General features: G+C 40.9%; 1 protein-coding gene across 4 annotated transcripts; it reads left to right on the top strand.

The window, feature by feature from the left end:
• The first annotated feature begins 893 nt into the window (after positions 1–893).
• Positions 894–18,049, top strand: entpd1 (ectonucleoside triphosphate diphosphohydrolase 1). Of its 4 annotated transcripts, none has more exons than XR_002196886.3 (10): positions 894–1,212; positions 11,402–11,529; positions 12,668–12,785; positions 13,238–13,388; positions 14,093–14,252; positions 14,756–14,959; positions 15,114–15,371; positions 16,166–16,273; positions 16,757–16,936; positions 17,053–17,142. XR_002196886.3 is itself a non-coding variant. In XM_010897649.5 (10 exons), exons 1-10 carry the CDS (start codon positions 1,197–1,199, stop codon positions 17,942–17,944), a joined length of 1,488 nt encoding a protein of 495 aa, XP_010895951.1. In that variant the 5' UTR covers positions 901–1,196; the 3' UTR covers positions 17,945–18,049. The 4 variants fall into 4 exon arrangements, 3 of the variants coding, with proteins under 3 accessions (XP_010895951.1, XP_010895952.1, XP_019903186.1); XM_010897649.5 differs by lacking the exon at positions 16,757–16,936 and adding an exon at positions 17,738–18,049 and having other exon boundaries at positions 901–1,212; positions 17,053–17,190; XM_010897650.5 differs by lacking the exons at positions 894–1,212; positions 16,757–16,936 and adding exons at positions 3,442–3,461; positions 17,738–18,049 and having other exon boundaries at positions 17,053–17,190.
• The last annotated feature ends 371 nt before the right edge of the window (positions 18,050–18,420 follow it).

Below are 18,420 nucleotides of genomic sequence, written 5' to 3'. Positions count from 1 at the left end.
CTCTGTATTCTTTTCTCAAGGTTTGATCAGACGTGAATCTTAGGGTTTGCTATCAACACTACAAAGAGGCTACTGGACCTTGCACTCCTCAAACAGCTAGCTAGTTAGCTAAAATTATTGACAAGAGTTTTAGTAATAAGTTCCAAAATAACACACTACTACTCTATATGTTGAAGGAGGACTAAAGTAATATTGCCATGATTCAGTGAAGCAGACAGCAGAGGTAAGAGACAACATTTTCATCTTTATCAGAAGCTGTAGCTATCCCATAACTTTTTTGGAGTGATTGTACTTTCTAAAGAAAAGATCTAGAAGAAAAATGCAAAAACCTTACATTCTGAAGCAATAATGCTGGCAAGTTTTTGAAAAGAAGAATATTTACTGCTTGATTAAGAATTAGTTTTTCCTCCAACTATTTCTCATCCATTAACAGTTACATTCCTCTCATATTTTTTGGAAAATCAAGCTAATGAGCAACAATGACTTTCATAGACTTTTCTGGTAATCTTTACCTTGGGTGTCAATGTCTCTGGAGGATATGGTATCTGCCACGTGTGAAAACAATGCAACAACGTATTGCAACAATACAAGATGGACAACCCGTCAACTTCTCCAATAACCCTTTTACCAAAAACAATTGCAAATGTGAATTGCAATGGCACGTTGAGGATCTCCATTGTTTCCACAACAACTCTAAGAGCGTACAATTCAACCAGTCTGTTTGAGGAATTAAAAGAGCTGATCAAACACTTTCAGAAAGAGGACAGACTGGAAGAGAGGAACAACCAGTTAAAGTGAGACAAGGCAAGACAGAACAGAAAGGGAGAGAGGAACAGCGTTGGGGTGAGAGAGAGAGTCAAAGGGAGAGAGGAACAGCGTTGGGGTGAGAGAGAGTCAAAGGGAGAGAGAGGGAGAGTAGAGAGTGGGAGGGGTGGAGAGAGGGAGGCTGTCAGCTTGTTCTAATAAACAGTCTGGAGGCAGAAAGAGATGCAGGCTTAGGGTGAAGGAGAGCAGTGTGTACGGGGAGAGAGATGTGTAGGTAGGGAAGGAGGCAGAGAAGAGAGTGTGTAGATAGAGAGCAGCTTGTGTGTAAGTGAGACCGAGGAGCGAGGACAGAGGGAGGAAGGGAGGAAACAGAGCGGGAGAGGGGAGCGTGAATAGAAAGGCCATTGTGTGACTACTGAAAGATACGGACCATGGCTGAACAGAGAGGTAAGATTATAGCACTGCCTGACACACACACACACACACACACACACACACACACAAAGATGGAGACACAAACACAGACACACAGACAAACACCATTGGTACATTTCTGCAACCTCATTACAATATCTGATTGTATATAGTCTCAGTGTTCTAAACATAGAAATTGTGAATAGAATGTGCATCCCCTTTTAAGTCAGTGATGCCATAATTGGGCGGGGGGGGGGCTGGCAGCCATTGCAAGTGTACCCAGGGAGCAAAGCAGGACGTAAAAGCAGGAAGTGTACAGATCAATCTGTGCTGCAATTTGTGACACCCATTTAAAAAAAGGCATTTACATTACATAAGCCTCATCAGTTAGCATCATATGAGCAACCATTTTTTTTATTAACATGGTAATGGTTGTCAAATTAAATGTGTATGATTCTAAATAGTGTTCAAGTGTTTAAAACATGGTCCACAGTTTTCCATCTGTTGTCTGAACGTTCAAAATTCTAATATTTTAAATAGTGTCTGGAAGTTCATAACAGTGTCTGAATGTCTTTACATTTGTGTTCAGGGCAGTTTTCATGGAAACAGATTTATCCTAATCCTGTACTAAAAAGTCTTGCTGAAATCTATTTTGAACTTACATTTTTAGTCCAGGGCTAGGCATGCTGAATTCAGTTCTGGCCTCTATCATGCTGCCAGCTCAAATAGGAAGTCTAGATAAGCCAGAGGAAATGCATTGTCCACTCTTATATCTGGACTGAACCCAATCCAGGGCAAGATGTCACTAGAGCCCGATGAGGCAAGGGCAAAAAATGTCTGGAATGTCTGGGCTAATGTCTGGGCTAATGTCTGGGCTAATGTCTGGGCTAATGTCTGGGCTAACCTGATGGCAAGACTGAACCCCAGTCTCACAGTGACGCAACTGACTATGAGGCAATTACTTTCCCGCTAAGCCATTCAGGGGGGCCCAGAGGGTATGCCATTCAGCGGGCCCCAGAGGGTACGCCATTCAGGGAGCCCCAGAGGGTACGCCATTCAGGGGGCCCTAGAGGATACGGCATTCTGGAGGCCCCAGAAGTTAGTGTTGAGGTGTCAGAACATAGTTTAAAAAAACCATAGTACCATTAATCATAAGGAGCATCTTTAGGCAAGTCATTTCCTTGCCTAAGACCACTCATTCATGTCACTTTACTGACAGAAGACCCCTTTTTAAAACAGAATCAAGATGTTTTGGTAAGCCATCTGTTTCTATCTCTCATTGCCCACCAACAATACTAAGTTGTCAAAGCATGTATATGCAATTGAAATAAACAGTTGAAGAAAAAAAACTATGATTTGCATTAAAACCGAGATGGTGGCATTGAAAGATTGTCTTCATAGGCTTATTTCCAATTGAAATTAATGAATGACTGATCCCAGCACGCAACATTTAGTTTGCAAGATGTTTGATCAAAATAATATGTCGGCACCATATGCTACTGTCACTGGTGTGGAAGGGCTAGTCAGTCAGTGCCATCACTTGCACTGAGACCGTGAAGTAGCTGTTTCCTTTGTGCTGACAGTTTCGCAGTAACAATGCTTCGTGGGTGACACCACACCTTTGTGTTCTGGGTTTGCTGGTCGGAATCCTGCGTGTGGTAAGAGTGAAACAATTACGCTACTGTCTGTAATAATTCATTCAGTGAAAGTGTGCGATAAGGTGTGTGGAGATGTGCTGCATCTGCACTTTAGTACATAGCCAACCAACAACAATGCATTTGCTGAGATCGTCAAGTTGTTTCAGTTACTGCTATTTAGTATGCTGGTTTAGATCAATCAATATATATATATTTTTTATAAAACCCCTTCTACATCCGCAGCTTTCACAAAGTGCTTTTACAGACACCAAGACTGAAACCCCAAAGAGCAAGCGGCAACAGCTTATACAGCGAGGGTTAGGAAAAATCTCTAAAAGGGACATGTAGATGTTGATGATGCTGTCCTCCAAGCCCCTACCGTGCTCTGCTTTTTTCAAAGAAATAAAGACACATTCCTGTTGCTGAGTCATTTAACTGTTGAGTTTCTTCATCTGTCAGGAAGTGTTTCTTAAGGTTTTCTCTTTTAACAGGAAGTGGCCAGCTGAGAGACCCTATGAGGTTTTTGATTAGGTTTAAGATTCTTTGAAGGGTGTTCAGTCAGAAGACCAATGCTGCATATATTTAATGTATAATTCTTCTGCACGGATCTGTACTTTTCAAAGGATCACTCACTGGAAGCTTCAGGTAGAGGGCAGAAATATGGATGGATTATGACAGATGTTTTTTTGTTTTTGTTGCAAGCTTTAAAATACTGGTTTATGTTATGCTTAGAAGGTACTGTGGTCTAATTTTGGTCATTTATAAAACTATAGTTAATGTGTTTTATTTTTTTAGGTGGGTCAAAACCATATGCCTGGTTTCCCATACATAAATGCTGTGACATAGTGAGCATTTTATGAAGTGCACAATATTTGTGTTATGAATCCTCTTGGGGCCTGGTGGTGTAGGGTGGTGATGGTCTCTCTGGATGGGGCCTGGTGGTAAAAGGTGGTGATGTTCTCTCTGGATGGGGACTGGTGGTGTAAGGTGGTGTTGGTCTCTCTGAGTGGGGCCTGGTGGTGTATGGTAGTGTTGGTCTCTCTGGGTTGGGCCTGGTGGTGTATGGTAGTGTTGGTCTCTCTGGGTTGGGCCTGGTGGTGTATGGTAGTGTTGGTCTCTCTGGGTTGGGCCTGGTGGTGTATGGTAGTGTTGGTCTCTCTGGGTTGGGCCTGGTGGTGTATGGTAGTGTTGATCTCTCTGGGTTGGGCCTGGTGGTGTAAGGGGGTGGTGGTCTCTCTGGAAGGGATCTGTTGGTGTTGGTCTCTCTGAGTGGGGCCTGGTGGTGTATGGTAGTGTTGGTCTCTCTGGGTTGGGCCTGGTGGTGTATGGTAGTGTTGGTCTCTCTGGGTTGGGCCTGGTGGTGTATGGTAGTGTTGGTCTCTCTGGGTTGGGCCTGGTGGTGTATGGTAGTGTTGGTCTCTCAGGGTTAGGCCTGGTGGTGTATGGTAGTGTTGGTCTCTCTGGGTTGGGCCTGGTGGTGTATGGTAGTGTTGGTCTCTCTGGGTTGGGCCTGGTGGTGTACCTTGGTGTGGGGATGAATATCATGTGGTACGCCATGTAGGGACACTGGCCATGAGAGCACATCCTCTGGACAGCTCAATGTTGATGCTCTAAATAATGTGGAAAGACAAGCGGGAAGTTTTGGTGATTTTCATATCTGGGCAATTTTCAGCTTTGCATGAAATGTAACTCTCCCCATTGCAGGGTCAGCATGACCTCTCATTGCCTCTGTATCATTAGTCCCAGTGTGACAATGTGTTGCTCACAAATTTAAGGGTGCATCCTTACTCTCTATCTCACACACACAAATACACACATACATTTATGTAAATGGGAATACCAAAGTTGATTGCCCTTAAAAAAATCAAATTCACTAATCCTACCATTGAAAGCTAAACCTGAACCGTAAACATAACCCCAACCTAACTGTAACCTCATTAGCCTAACACTGATGCGTAAACTTATTCTAGCTCCAGTGCCTAAACCTAAAAACAATAATGCCTAATTCTAACCTCAACCCCAGTTGTAATTTCTGCCCTAACACCAACGCCTGAGCCCACATTTTCCTTTTCAAAAGGAGGACAGGAAAAGGTTCCCCATTATTATATTTTTCTGCTGAACGTTTACTGCACATTTAACAGTAGGTCTGCACCAGTGTACAACAATGTTCAGCTAGAGTGGAACGTATTGTTGTAATCCAGAATCGGGGGGAGATGAGCAGGTTGTTGGCTGGCAGGCTGACAGGAAGCTCAGTTACCTCACCATTTAAGGCGTCTCACCGGCATATCGCCGTTCCCAACAGCACATTGAAATGTTCCCAGTCTGTGATAACAGTCCACAAAGTCTTAGTCCTCAGACTGAATGATGAGTCAGTCACTTCCGCCAGCTCACCACGCATTGCTGTTTCTCACGGGGTAGAACGTAAGTTAAACAACTAAATGTATATGGTGGTGTAGCTATGCTGTTAAATTCAAATCACTAAGGGCCAGTTTCCCAGACACAGATTAAGCCTAGTCTAGGCCAAAAAAAACAAGCTCTTTCAAGTTTTCTATTGAACTTGATTATTTAGTCCTAGACTAGGCGTAACCCGTGTCTCCGAAACTGGCCCTAACAGTTTTAACTTGCTAGCATTGTTAGCTATGTCAAAAGAGCTAATTTGCCATCAGAATGGAAGGAAGGAAATAAATAGTAACTCAGACACGATCTACAGTATACTCCTTTAGATATTCAAAAATGTACAGGAGCTCTCTGCACAGACTACCTCAAGGTGCCATGGCAACTATAGAGCCCAACTCTTGTTGCATACATCTAATGTACATGCACATACGGTATATACAAAGACATACTGTAACACACACACACGCGCACGCACACACACATGAACAAACAAACAGTGGAACAATGGCAGGAAACCTTCAGTGTGCTGCTAATGGGGGTGATTGATGTGTTTGTGGGTTTCCGTGCGGCAGAATGAACAGCAGGAAGGGTTACTGTTAGTTGAAACGAGCACTTTAAGGGATAGTTAGAACTATTGGAAGGAAGGCGATTTGCCAGAGGTGTTGCAGCCTTTCAACATTGTGACCTCAGCTCCACAGAATTCTGAAAGTCACTTTTAGCTTTGTATTGTTCACTATTTGTACTACCAGTCTGTCTCCTTAGTGAGTCACTCTGCCGGAGAGTGTTAGAAATGGGTTCAGACAGAGTTACAAAACATGGTCTCAGTCATGGATTTTCTTTCAAGGCCAAAAAAGACAAAAATGGACAGTCATTTTGCAGTGCTTATTAATTCACAAACACTTTGCTAGGGCAAGCACACTTATTAAGCCCACCAAAATTAACACTTTGAAATGTATGATATGTGTTTAAAAAATAAATCTATATTGGACATAAAATTTTAGATTAATTGAATTTACTTATTCTATATAAAGTCTGGACTAGGCTTAATTGGTACCAAGTGTACTCTTTTAATGTGTTTGACAGTAACACATCTACTTATTGTACTAATCACATCAGTGAGGTACATTTGTGTCATAATGACACATGATCTCCTCAGCACAATCTAGAACGTGCAAATTAACGTTTCCATAGGATGTACGTATTGGTCTGTTTAAAAAATATCACAAATTTCCAGAATTCACAGCAAACAAAGATACTGTTTGCCTGACAAAATGGTGATCTGAGAATACAATAATAATTTTAGAAGACAACAAAAGACATTTTAAGGCAGAATTTAATTTTGAAACACCAATGTTGATTGTGCAAATGTGGTGTCTGTAGTAATAACAAGCAAGCGCAGGAAAGTTCTCTTCCGCTTTGTGTTTGCCTGGTTCCAACACTCAATGCACCCATGATAACAATGGGTGGTTAGACTTTTTTTTCTCACCACCATCTCTTTTATTTCTGCTTCATTCCTTTATGGAGCGTCCCAAGAGAGGGGTTGTCTGTGAAATGTGCACCTCGAATCATATTCCTGAACACATTTCACTTAGTTCTTTATGTAATGGCTAGTACTGACTTCTCAAACGAAGTGCTAGGTAACGTGCTGGACAGTATACGTTTCAACTAACACTGTCATGAAATAAAAAGTTACAGCTGGTTGATGCGTTGTTTGAAATAGTATTCTTAGAAGGCTAAACATTTTTACATACAAACCTGTGTGAGAGCAGAGTTTTGATAGCCACAAGCCAATTCGATTGCCTCAAATGCTGATATTAAACACATTCCACTTCTTTACTGGAGTAGCCTCAGTTACATCACTGGGAAAAGACCAGCACAAAATAGCATCCTGCAGACGAACATGAGTGGGGGCCCAAACAGGAATACTCTGTCCTGTCCCCGGGAAATCCTGTTTGTTACCCAGGTAGCCAGTATTCTGGTCTTGTTTGGATTAAAAAATACATATCTTATCATGCAACCAAAATATTATTATATAAAAGAGAGCAAAAGTCAGGTTTCAAAATGTAATATGTTTAATATATGAGGTGTGTTAGCTCAATGTTTACAATATGGTTTCCCATTTTCCTCTTTCACCAAAGACACCCTCCCTCACTTAAAAGTGACACTCTCCAGACCCATTATTTTTGCTGGGAACCGTGTCTCCTCAAAAGCCATGAAAGTTCAAGAGGTCATCAGGACTGAGGCTGTAACTTTGATCAGAATATCCATTCATGAGCCAAAGCCAACTAATCTAAATAAATGCAAGATATTTATCACATTCATAGTGAGATAACAATTGGACAGAAAAGCACCCATTCTAAAGCAAACTACTATAATATACTATTATAATTTATATACAAACAGATCTTTAAAGTTTTTCAGTTTATCACAGTGCTGGACTACAGCTCTGGAAAAAATTAAGAGACCACTGCACCTTTTTCTTTCCAAATAAGTCAAAAAGGAAGGTTTTGAGTGAGGAACATGAGGGTTAAAATTACGAGACGCCTGCCAAATGAACGCTTCTGTTCCTCACTTAAAACTTTCCTTTTCAACTTTTTTGGAAAGGAAAGAATAAGGTGCAGTGGTCTCTTAATTTTTTCCAGTGCTGTATTTGCCGGCACAGTGCTGGACAACATGTATACTGGCAGGTCCGCATATATTGCTCCATTTTAGATTTTCACTCCCTATTCTAGTTGGTGTGGGTTCATTTGGTTTGCCTTCTTTGTGGTAACTTAGTGGGCATTCATGGTGGGTGTCTTTTAGAAGTTGTTTTTCATGTTGGGCTTCAATTTGTTTTTCAGTGGACACCCAATGAGTGTGAATGAAATCCCCTTTTAAAATCTTTTGTATTCTGCTTTGGTTGTAGTTATGTTGTCCTTTCGTTCGAGCGACAATGTTTGGTCGGTTATTACGGAACGTGACACATGCCCGAGCGCAAGCACACACACTAACCCACTCACATGCAACACACAGGGAATTCCAATCCGTCACAGCTATGTCACAAACTGCCGGACCAATCGCACTCTAACACAAACACCCAAAGAAGGGGGTCCCCACTTCCGCCCCACACACATGGAGTATAGAGTCAAACACTGGCTCCCCATAATGAGCCCCTTTCAAGGTTTTTTTTCCACACACACAAACACACACAGTCTCTCTCTGTCATATACACACACACACACACACGTACACACTTCAGCTCTGTTTCCATGCCGACAGGCTGTACTACCGAGGCTGGGAGAGGAAATGCCAGGCTCGGTTTCTAAGCGCCTGTTCTTCTGAAACACATAACACACATTGTGTCGCTGCCGTGGTCATTAGAGAGGGAAAATCCTCCTGGTTATCTAACAGACTAGTTGTGTCACATAGTTACCGTTATCGCTCACCATCAACTTCTCTCTCTCTCTCTCCCTCCCCCCTTTTTCTCATCCTCTCATTCTCCCTGTCTACTAAACTCGTTCTTCCTCTGTCTTTTTACACCCTTCTCGGTCTCTCTTCTCTCGGTTGCTCTCTTTTTTTCTTATCTTTACCTTCCTGGATAACCCGCGGAGGGTGAGGGTTAGGAGGTAAGTCACTTTCAGCTTTTGTGTTTCTCCTCGGTTCAGTGGAGTTAGACTGTTCAGTAGTCAAGGAACTTAGACTGTTCAGTAGTTAGACTGTTCAGTAGTCAAAGAACTTAGACTGTTCAGTAGTTAGACTGTTCAGTAGTCAAGGAACTTAGACTGTTCAGTAGTTAGACTGTTCAGTAGTCAAGGACGTTAGACTGTTCAGCAGTTAGACTGTTTAATAGTCAGTAAATTTTGACTGTTTAGTAGTCCGTTGAAAGACTGTTCAGTAGAGTGTTTAGACTTTTCAGTGTATGTAGTCTGTTAATCAGTAAACTAAGAATATTCAGTAGTGTTAAACTGTTTAGCTTGTTTCCTTACCATCTCTTTAATTTGTGTCCTCTGTCTCCTTTTCAATTGATTTCCCTCTCAATCCCTCTTCCTTCTTCTCCCGTTATTTCTCTGTCCACCTTTTATTTTGCTGTGGTTTCTGTTTGGGTGCGTTACGGTTCGTGTTTGGGTGACGTCTATGATAACTGGAAGCACATTGGCTTTAGTGTGTGATATGTGTGGTGGCTGTGTTGTTGGTGCTATCTACTGCATCACAGTTCTGTGCAGTGAGTTGCATAGTAATTACTGTCTGGCTGAATGTCTGTTAATCTACCAAGCCCTATTAATACCTGGCACTGACAAGTGTCTTTTGTCCTAATCTTGTACACATTCTCATTGTGACCGCATGTTCAGAGGAGTGTAGACAATTACAAAACATACAGTGATCTCTTGTTGATACATTTGAAACCAGGTATAAACAGGGCTATACATTACAAGTGTCAGGAGCCAGATGTGCAACGGGCTCCTCTTGTTCCACTGCCCCTGTGTAAACAGCCCCAAAACAGCCAGTTGTCCTCTTGAATCAGCCAGTTGCCCTCTTGGATCACCTATATTCTGTAAACAATGGAAACTCATAGAGCTCTTGCTGAATGCTCGAATCAAAAGAAAAGCCTGAATACACACACACACACACACTTTGAGTTTACTCGAGCAAGCAACACATATGTAGTCAATTCATCTGCTGATGATGTCATGATGTTAAGCTGGCCCAAGTCCATCAACCTCCTTCTTCCTCCCTGCCTCCTTCCCTCAAACTCCCTCTCTACCCCCTCCTCTCACTCTCTGTTACTCCCTAACAATCCTCCTCCCCCATTTTCTTTTCCTCACCCTAACACACCATTCAACCAGTCTCTCAATTCATTTTTCAATTTGAAGTCCTTAAGGGAAAAATGTGTTGATACTTCCCCAAGAAAGAGGAGTGAACAACCCCCCCCCCCCCCATAAACAGTTAATTGCCTTAAATTCAGAGCCCCTACACGTTTTTTCCTGCTGTGAGCATGTTACTTTGTAGTTAAAGAGCATGTCACTTTGTAATTAAAGAGCATGTTACTTTGTAATCCAAAATCCTCCTGTTAAACCTCAAACAGTAACTGCTTGTAAGCATTACTGCAGCATTCTTACTATAACAGTCCAACCACAAATTACTTTTTTATTTATTTTACATGTGATAGAAACAAGTTATTTATTGGTTATTCCTACTACATCTAACACCCTTCAGGATCATTTCTAGTGGCAGTGTAGACACATTCCCTGCAAATATTAGTTGCGTAACGTTAGCGTAATGTTAGTGAATCGTGAAAGCTAAAGCAACAACAAAATGAAGCATGTTTGCAAAGATTAGCTATTGTGCGTGAGTTATCCAACAAACAAAACAAAATTTGCGATCATTCTATTTAAACGTATTAAAAAAGGAAGTCACACTGCATGAACCAAAATTGATATAGCAAACATTACATAACAGTTGCAGAAAAAATAAAAATGTGATCACAGAATCAAAACAGCCATACATGCCAAAATGAAACTTAGAACTTGAAAACCCCTAAATCTGCTCAAATGCTATGGTGTTTTAGGAGATTGTTCAACATAAAGAAAAACCAAAGGCAGATGAAGAAGAGTTTGAAGGGACATTAGACAAATTGAGTCCAGAAACGAGTATGTCAAAACTTTTGGAAGGTGTCCCAGTAGTTTCTGTTAGGGGGATTTATAAACAAAGTTAGGGCGCAATGACCTAAAGGACTTCCGAGAGGACCAGCCTACTTCATGATACAAAATGCTGTGAGGTGTCCTGCACCTACAGGCCATAATGCGCCATGATAAAATTTATCTAATGACTTCAGTACTGTGCCATTATACCTGAATAAATGTTTAGTGAACAAATGTTTTTTCTGCTCTATCTATTCCTGACATTATCTGTTCCTGTGCAGGAAAACTGTTTTAATGCTCACTTTTTTAACAGAAGACAAAATAGGAAGTTGCCCCCTGCTGACAAGCATGGACCATTTCCCTTGATGAATGCACCATTGGTTACATTTTTGTTAGAACTTTTTTTTTTTTTTTTTAGATAGTCATTGTGTAAAAATGCAACAATGAGTACTCAGAATCCTCCCCAACATAATACAGATGTGACATCCAGAGTGGATGGCTGGAAAACGCAAAATCCCACAAAATCCGACTCACAACCCCTGTCTTACTATCTCTCTCTCTCATTCCCAGAAATGAAAGAAAAGAACCCCTGGCATAAGGCGGTGGTAATCTTCATCGCTGTGCTTGGTATCATAGCAATAGTTGCCCTGGTAACAACAGCAGTACTGCAGAACAAACCTCTCCAACAGAAGTTCAAGGTACCACATGTGGTTGTTATGGCAATAAGTTACAACACATTAAATGCTTAACTTTTTCATTTTCTGGGATGGAAAAATATAACTATGTGAAAGTCAAATGTTATTCCTCAAGACACAATAAGACTAGACTACTCTTCAGCTAGCTAGAGTTTTATGATCAGGCATATTCACTATAGCTGTCTTGCCTATTAGCTGTGTGCTTCGTAATTACTTAATATTTTCTAGCTAGTTATTAAAAAGCTTTATATGAGTTATTTTATCTTGCAGTCTACATTTGCAAGATATAAAGATCTTTAGAAATGTCCCTCCAATAAAATATTTAGCATGTGGTTGTATGACAGTTGAGATCTGTTTTGTGACTTCAATATAGAATTAAAAGACTTCCCATTGGAATTAAACTGGCAATCCGGTATTGGTAAAAACATGATGTCATTAATGGATAATCAATTACAGCATTAATAACTCTATGAATTTGAGAGTGGTTACATTCCTCCAACTGCAGCTCATACTCCAGCTGTTAATCTACAGTAGGACACATTGTTTGGGAAAGTTATTGTTTATAATATTCTTAAAGAAATGTCAACTTGGACAGTTCCCAAAAAATCAACATGGCTGCTTGAAAAATATTATCAATTTGCATTTTTTAATATGTATGCAACTGAATTACCAATTTATATTTCATGAGAAATGCAGAGAAAGTTGTAAAAGCATAGCAGTCGCACATAGGCCATTTTCACACAATCTCTTGTCTTGACATTTTTTCATTAAACACATTTTCAGATTTCCTTAAAAACCTTTTTTCATATTTGCCTATCACCCTAATAAGTATAGTTTAGTTTTTTTAAATAATGAAGACGAAAAAGCAGACTAACCTATTTGACCATGAGTAATTGTCAACATTTTTGAGAAATTATACTCATGAAGGAAAGGCAGATCCGTCACAAGTTCTGCTGTGTTGCAAAAGTTGCACAGCCTAATTAATCTACAAGGAGACAGGTTTTCCTGTATCTACACTTGTCGATGGAAATTTTGTGCTTACTGAGCTATTAACTTCCTCAAGGTTTTCTAAAGTTATTATCATTAACCATTGTATCTTTCTGTATCTCTCTCTCTGTATATCTCTTTATCTCACCCTCAGTATGGAATTGTCCTGGATGCCGGCTCTTCTCATACAGCAGTGTATATCTACGAGTGGCCGGCAGAGAAGGAGAATGACACCGGGAGAGTGAAGCAGAAACATTTCTGTCAAGTCAAAGGTGCCCCAAGCACTACATGCCTATGATAACAATACCTTGCAATGCAAACGTTATTTAGCTTATAAAATGTATCACTACTATATAACTAAATCTAGAAATGTTAACACTATTCCTGCTGATTTAACCTTGGATTTCTAACATTACGTAGTTACAAACCTAGGAGTTTGTATGATTTGGCAAATTCTATCTAGCAATGCCAATATTAATCTCGATAAACAAACTTGTCTAATTAACAACATTTAGAAATGATAACATTATATTGCCATTTGAATTCAGGAAGGCACTGAAACTAAGGAATGTTAACGTTACATAACTATCTCAAACTAGCAATGCTAATGCTATCTAGCTAATCAAACGAATAATTCTTCATACTTTCTTAGTAATTACACCTACCTATGTTAATGAAATCTAAATATTTTAACCTAGCAAAGCCATGTGTCTTTCCCGTCCAGGTCCGGGAATCTCCAGCTACTCACTGTCTCCAGAACAGGCAGGGCATTCTCTCAGGTTATGTATTCAAGAAGCAGTGCTCAATGTCCCCCGACGCAGGCACCATGAGACCCCCCTGTACCTCGGGGCCACCGCCGGGATGAGGCTACTTAGGTACCCCTAACCTGAAACCGAACCCCCTTCTACCCGGGTTCTAGTTTAACACATTTCCTGCAATGGTGCAAAATTGAACATGGAAAAGTCCTGACAAAGTGATTCCTATCCTAATATACAGTAGTGATTAGCAAACAGAACACTTCAGCTGCAGGTGGAAGGAAGGTTCTTGAAATGTAACATCACAATAGTAATTTCAGCGGTCCATTCAAACAGGTTTTAGAGGTATGGCCTAGCGAGATTACCACAAGCCCAGATGGTAAAGAATTCACATTGGAGTGTTATGATCTGGTGTGGATCAGAACCCACCCACTGTCTGAAGCTGATTACACGACCAAACTAGGTTCTAAGCGCAAAGGCCCAGTCAAGGTTTTTCAGAGGGCCGGTCAAATATGCCGTAGCTTTACTTAGCCCCATCTGACAACAATTACATACATCATGACCTGAGCATAGTCTTGAATGGGGGAATATATGTAACCCACGAGATTCCATTGATTCTTGGTGTTCTTTAGCTCCGCACACAACCTTTATTTGATATAGGAATTGGGTGTGTCAACGATGAAGTGTGTTTGTTTGTGTTGGGTTTGATCGAAGAAAGAAAATAATCCCCATACAGATACCAAAAGGAAAATGGGGGACCTTTCAGCCAGCAGTCACAAGAATAACGTGTGCTTTTGTGTGTGTTTATGTATATGTGTGTTTAGGATGGAGAACCAAAGTCTGTGTGATCAGGTTCTGGGGTCTGTAGAGAAGGTATTGCAGTCTACTCCATTCGACTATCAGGGTGCTCGCATCATCTCTGGCCAGGAGGAGGGGGCCTTTGGCTGGGTCACCGTCAACTACCTGAGTGACAGATTAAAACAGGTAACTTCTTAAGTGCCTGATGGTTCCGAAGGTAATGTGGGTTTTGGGCTACGGACCTTGGGCTTTGATTACAAAATGCACTAAGTCTTTTACGATGGAACACAACTCACAGAGTAGTGATCAATCCATCCATACAATTATTGTTTTTTTAATCAGGTTTAAATGGGACATACAACCTCTCAAAACATAATCTGCCAAGTCTGTGTTTAACATTTTTACAATTTAGCAGAAACTCTTATCCATATTAGTTTACAGTAGTGAATGCGTAATTTTTTTCACACTGTTCCCCTGTGGAACTTTAACCAAGAAGCCCAACTGCAACTGAGTCCGGACGATTTGGGGCCCCCTCCTCGCTAGTGACCATGTTTCTGCTTGTCCCGCACAGTCCTGATGAGTGATGGAAACTACATGAGTGTTCTCTCTATAAGAGGCAACTGACTGGCTGAGAGACTGACTGAATAGGGGTATGTGCGGGTCTCTGTGTGCGTCTGCGTATGCTGCAGGGTTCAGGGACCACCGGAGCTCTTGACCTGGGCGGAGCCTCCACACAGATTACCTTTGCAACCAATCAGGACGAGACGGGGGAGTCGGCAGAGAATACTGTAACCTTCCGTCTCTATGGAAACGACTACTTCCTATATACACACAGCTTCCTGTGCTACGGGAAAGACCAGGTGCTGAAACTGGCACTGGCTCAGCAGACTCAGGTACCCCTGACCAGTCTTACTCCTGAACTTTAACATCTGACCTGTAACCCCTGACCACGAAACCATAAAACTAGCCAATGACATTCAACACTTAATATCTAACATTTTCTCTGGCCCGTTACTCTGTCTGCCTCCCTGTGTTTCTGTCTGTCAGGCAGGGGCCAGCACATTGCTCGACCCTTGTTTCAACCAAGGTTACAGTACTAATTTAAGCTACTCCAGCGTGTATTCCAGCCCCTGCATCACGACTCAGAAACCTCTTGCTGCCGGTGAAGGTTTTACCCACAGAGGAACTGGAAATGCGTTACAATGCCAGGAAGTTGTTAGACGCATTTTCAACTTCAGTGGCTGCACCTTCAGCCACTGTTCGTTCAATGGGGTCTATCAGCCACCGCTGCAGGGCCAGTTTGGGGTGAGCTTTCCCGCCTTTTGTTGCTTTTACATCATAGGAAGCATACAGTAGATGGCAAACAGGATGTCACAGTTTGCAAAGAAAAAAATTGCAGTCTGCCATAACAGACTGTTGTTTTAACAAGACAATATCGACTACAGGAAGGATCATTCATTTTGTGCAGCAATATCCAGAGCTGTAAAATAAAACAATAAAAGAAATGCAGGAATGTGATTAACAAGCCCAACATTTGGAATGAGATCAATATAGCAACACTATAAATGTGGCGTAGCTTTTACTTTACAAACAGGGTCCCGTTGTCAGATTATAAATGTGGCCTAGCTTTTACTTTACAAACTAGTCTAGCTGTCAGTTTATAAATGTGGCCTAGCTTTTACTTTACAAACAGGGTCCAGTTGTCAGATTATAAATGTGGCCTAGCTTTTACTTTACAAAAAGGGGCATGTTGTCAGTTTATAAATATGGCCTAGCTTTCACTTCATAAAGAAGGTCTAGCTGTAACTATGAATGTGGCCTAGCTTTGGCTTCATTAAACTGGGCTAGCTGTCACTCAGTAAATGGGAACTAGTTGTTACTTAATAAATGGGGCAAAGCTGCCACTATATAAATGAGGACCTACCATTCACTTTATAAATCTGGACTTAGCTGTCAGTTTATATACAGGGCCATGTTGTCACTTTGTAAACAATGCCAATATGTCATTATCTGTCTATTCTTTACCTTTCATCACTTCGTTTCGCTCTGTCTTTTTCTTGCCCTCTTTCTTGCTACATTCATTCTCATCTATCTCTCAGGCGTTTTCAGCGTACTACTTTGTGATGAACTTTCTTAACTTGACGTCAGACACTCTGGAGAACAACATGGAGAAGATGGCACGATACTGTTCAACACCCTGGACACAGGTACACCTACACTCTAACACAGAAAAGCTCCTCAAAAATTCAAGTCAAAAAGTCTGTCAAAATCCATACACTGCAAGCTTTTATATGTGGCCAAATATCAGCACCCCCAGGCATCCAAGAGTGTCGAGCAGTTTTTCTGTAAAACTAGGTATCAATCAAAGGAGCATCATTCCAAAGTAATCACTTTCCTCCTGCCTTATTCAGCATGCTATAAAAGACATTACCATTCAATGTCACACCGGCTCCGTTAATAGCATTTGTTATTGAGACCACCTGTTTCATCTCAGTGGCTACCAGGTTGAAAAGGTGGTGATGTCTAGTGTTCCATCAGGTTGGATGAGAGCGTCTGCTGAATGACTTACATTTATACAGGCAGCAACCATCAATATGTGCAACAGAGTACATTCAACTCAGGCTGTAAGGGCTGTTCAGATAGCATGTTACCAGAGTGCCGGATTGTACTCAGTCTGAGTTCCACTCTAGGCTGGTCGCATGCATCATTACGCACACTCATCAGTGGAGGCTGCTGAGGGGGAGGATGTCTCTCGATGACTGTTTAAATGTCAGTGGAATGGTATCAAGCACATCAGCCCTCTCTGTGGGGATGACTCAATTCTGTTGGCTTCATTCCATCTGACTGGCACGCTTCATCACTCAGTCGCGGTGTGTATTTCCTCACTCAGTCGGTGTGTATTTCCTCACTCAGTCGGTGTGTATTTCCTCACTCAGTCGAGATGTGTATTTGCTCACTCAGTCAATGTGTATATTTCTGTACGCAGATCAAGCAGCAGTTTCCTAATGTGAAGGAAAAGTACCTGGCAGAGTATTGCTTCTCTGGGACCTACATTCTCTTTCTACTGACCCATGGATACAACTTCACCTCAGACACCTGGTCAAACATCAAGTTCATTAAGAAGGTCTGACACACACACACACACAAACTGCATCACTTAATATCAGTAAAGCCACAAAATAAAAGTATTATACAACCCCGTTTCCAAAAGAGTTGGGACGCTGCATGACATTCAAATAAAAACAGAATGCAATGATGTGCAAATCATTTAATCCCTTCATTTAATTGAAAATAATACAATGACAACAAATCTAATGTTGAACCAGAGACATTTTATATTCTTGCTTTGAGATAGGATTTCAGTTTGGGGTCTCCTTTATCGTATTTTTTGTTCCATAATGCACCAAATGTTTTCAAGAGTGACAGGTTTGGGGCAGGCCTACATCCTGTTTATGTTTCAGTTTCCCTACTTTCTTTTCTAATTACTACAGAGTATTTCAATTCTAGTCCCTGACACTAATAACATTTTAGATTTTGACAAGAACAACACTGCTAAATCCTGACTTGAAAAACATTCTCTGAATTTTATGAAATACAGAATATTACTGGGATAACACTAGATTAGTTGTTTTTATTTATTTGTGTGTGTGTGTGTGTGTGTGTGTGTGTAGATTTCAGGTAGTGATGCCGGTTGGACACTGGGCTACATGTTAAATCTAACCAACATGATTCCTGCTGAGGCTCCAGACACTCCGCCTCTTCCTCACGCCGGATATGTCACCCTCCTCCTCTTCACTTCTCTCCTACTCTTCCTCATCTTGCTCTGTAGTCTCAGATCACTGTGGGTACGCTGCACCTCTCAGAGACAGATCATTTGAAGACATTGATCGTGTGTTTATTTACGTGAATGTTTATACACTTTTTCTTATGTTGTCTGTAATATATATCTTATTCTGCTATAAAGTTCACATTTATAAAAACAACAGAGAATTTTGACTGTCAATTATTGAGTCTTACAAAAACATTTTCAACGACATTCATCTGACATTACATTCACTACACCTATTCACCTCACACTGAACAGACATTGAAATATTCAGCTGATATTTTACTTACATCATCACTTGACATATTATCAGAAATATTCCCCAGTTATACTTAAATAATGTTTAAGATACAGTCCCAGACATTTTCTTAAACCTCCCGTTTTGGGCTGGTTTGGAAATATTTTGTTCATAAATGCATAGTCCATAAATTGAATTACTTTCATAACTCAGTTTGCCATTAAATTAATGTATGAAAGTGGGGGGTTTTGAAAACGTGGAACACATATCGGCACATAAATAACATGGTA

This window comes from Esox lucius, chromosome 6, assembly GCF_011004845.1.
Source record: "Esox lucius isolate fEsoLuc1 chromosome 6, fEsoLuc1.pri, whole genome shotgun sequence".
Taxonomy (NCBI): domain Eukaryota; kingdom Metazoa; phylum Chordata; class Actinopteri; order Esociformes; family Esocidae; genus Esox; species Esox lucius.
The sequence above is the reverse complement of the archived record's forward strand: the minus strand, read 5'-3'. Positions and strand labels throughout refer to the sequence as shown.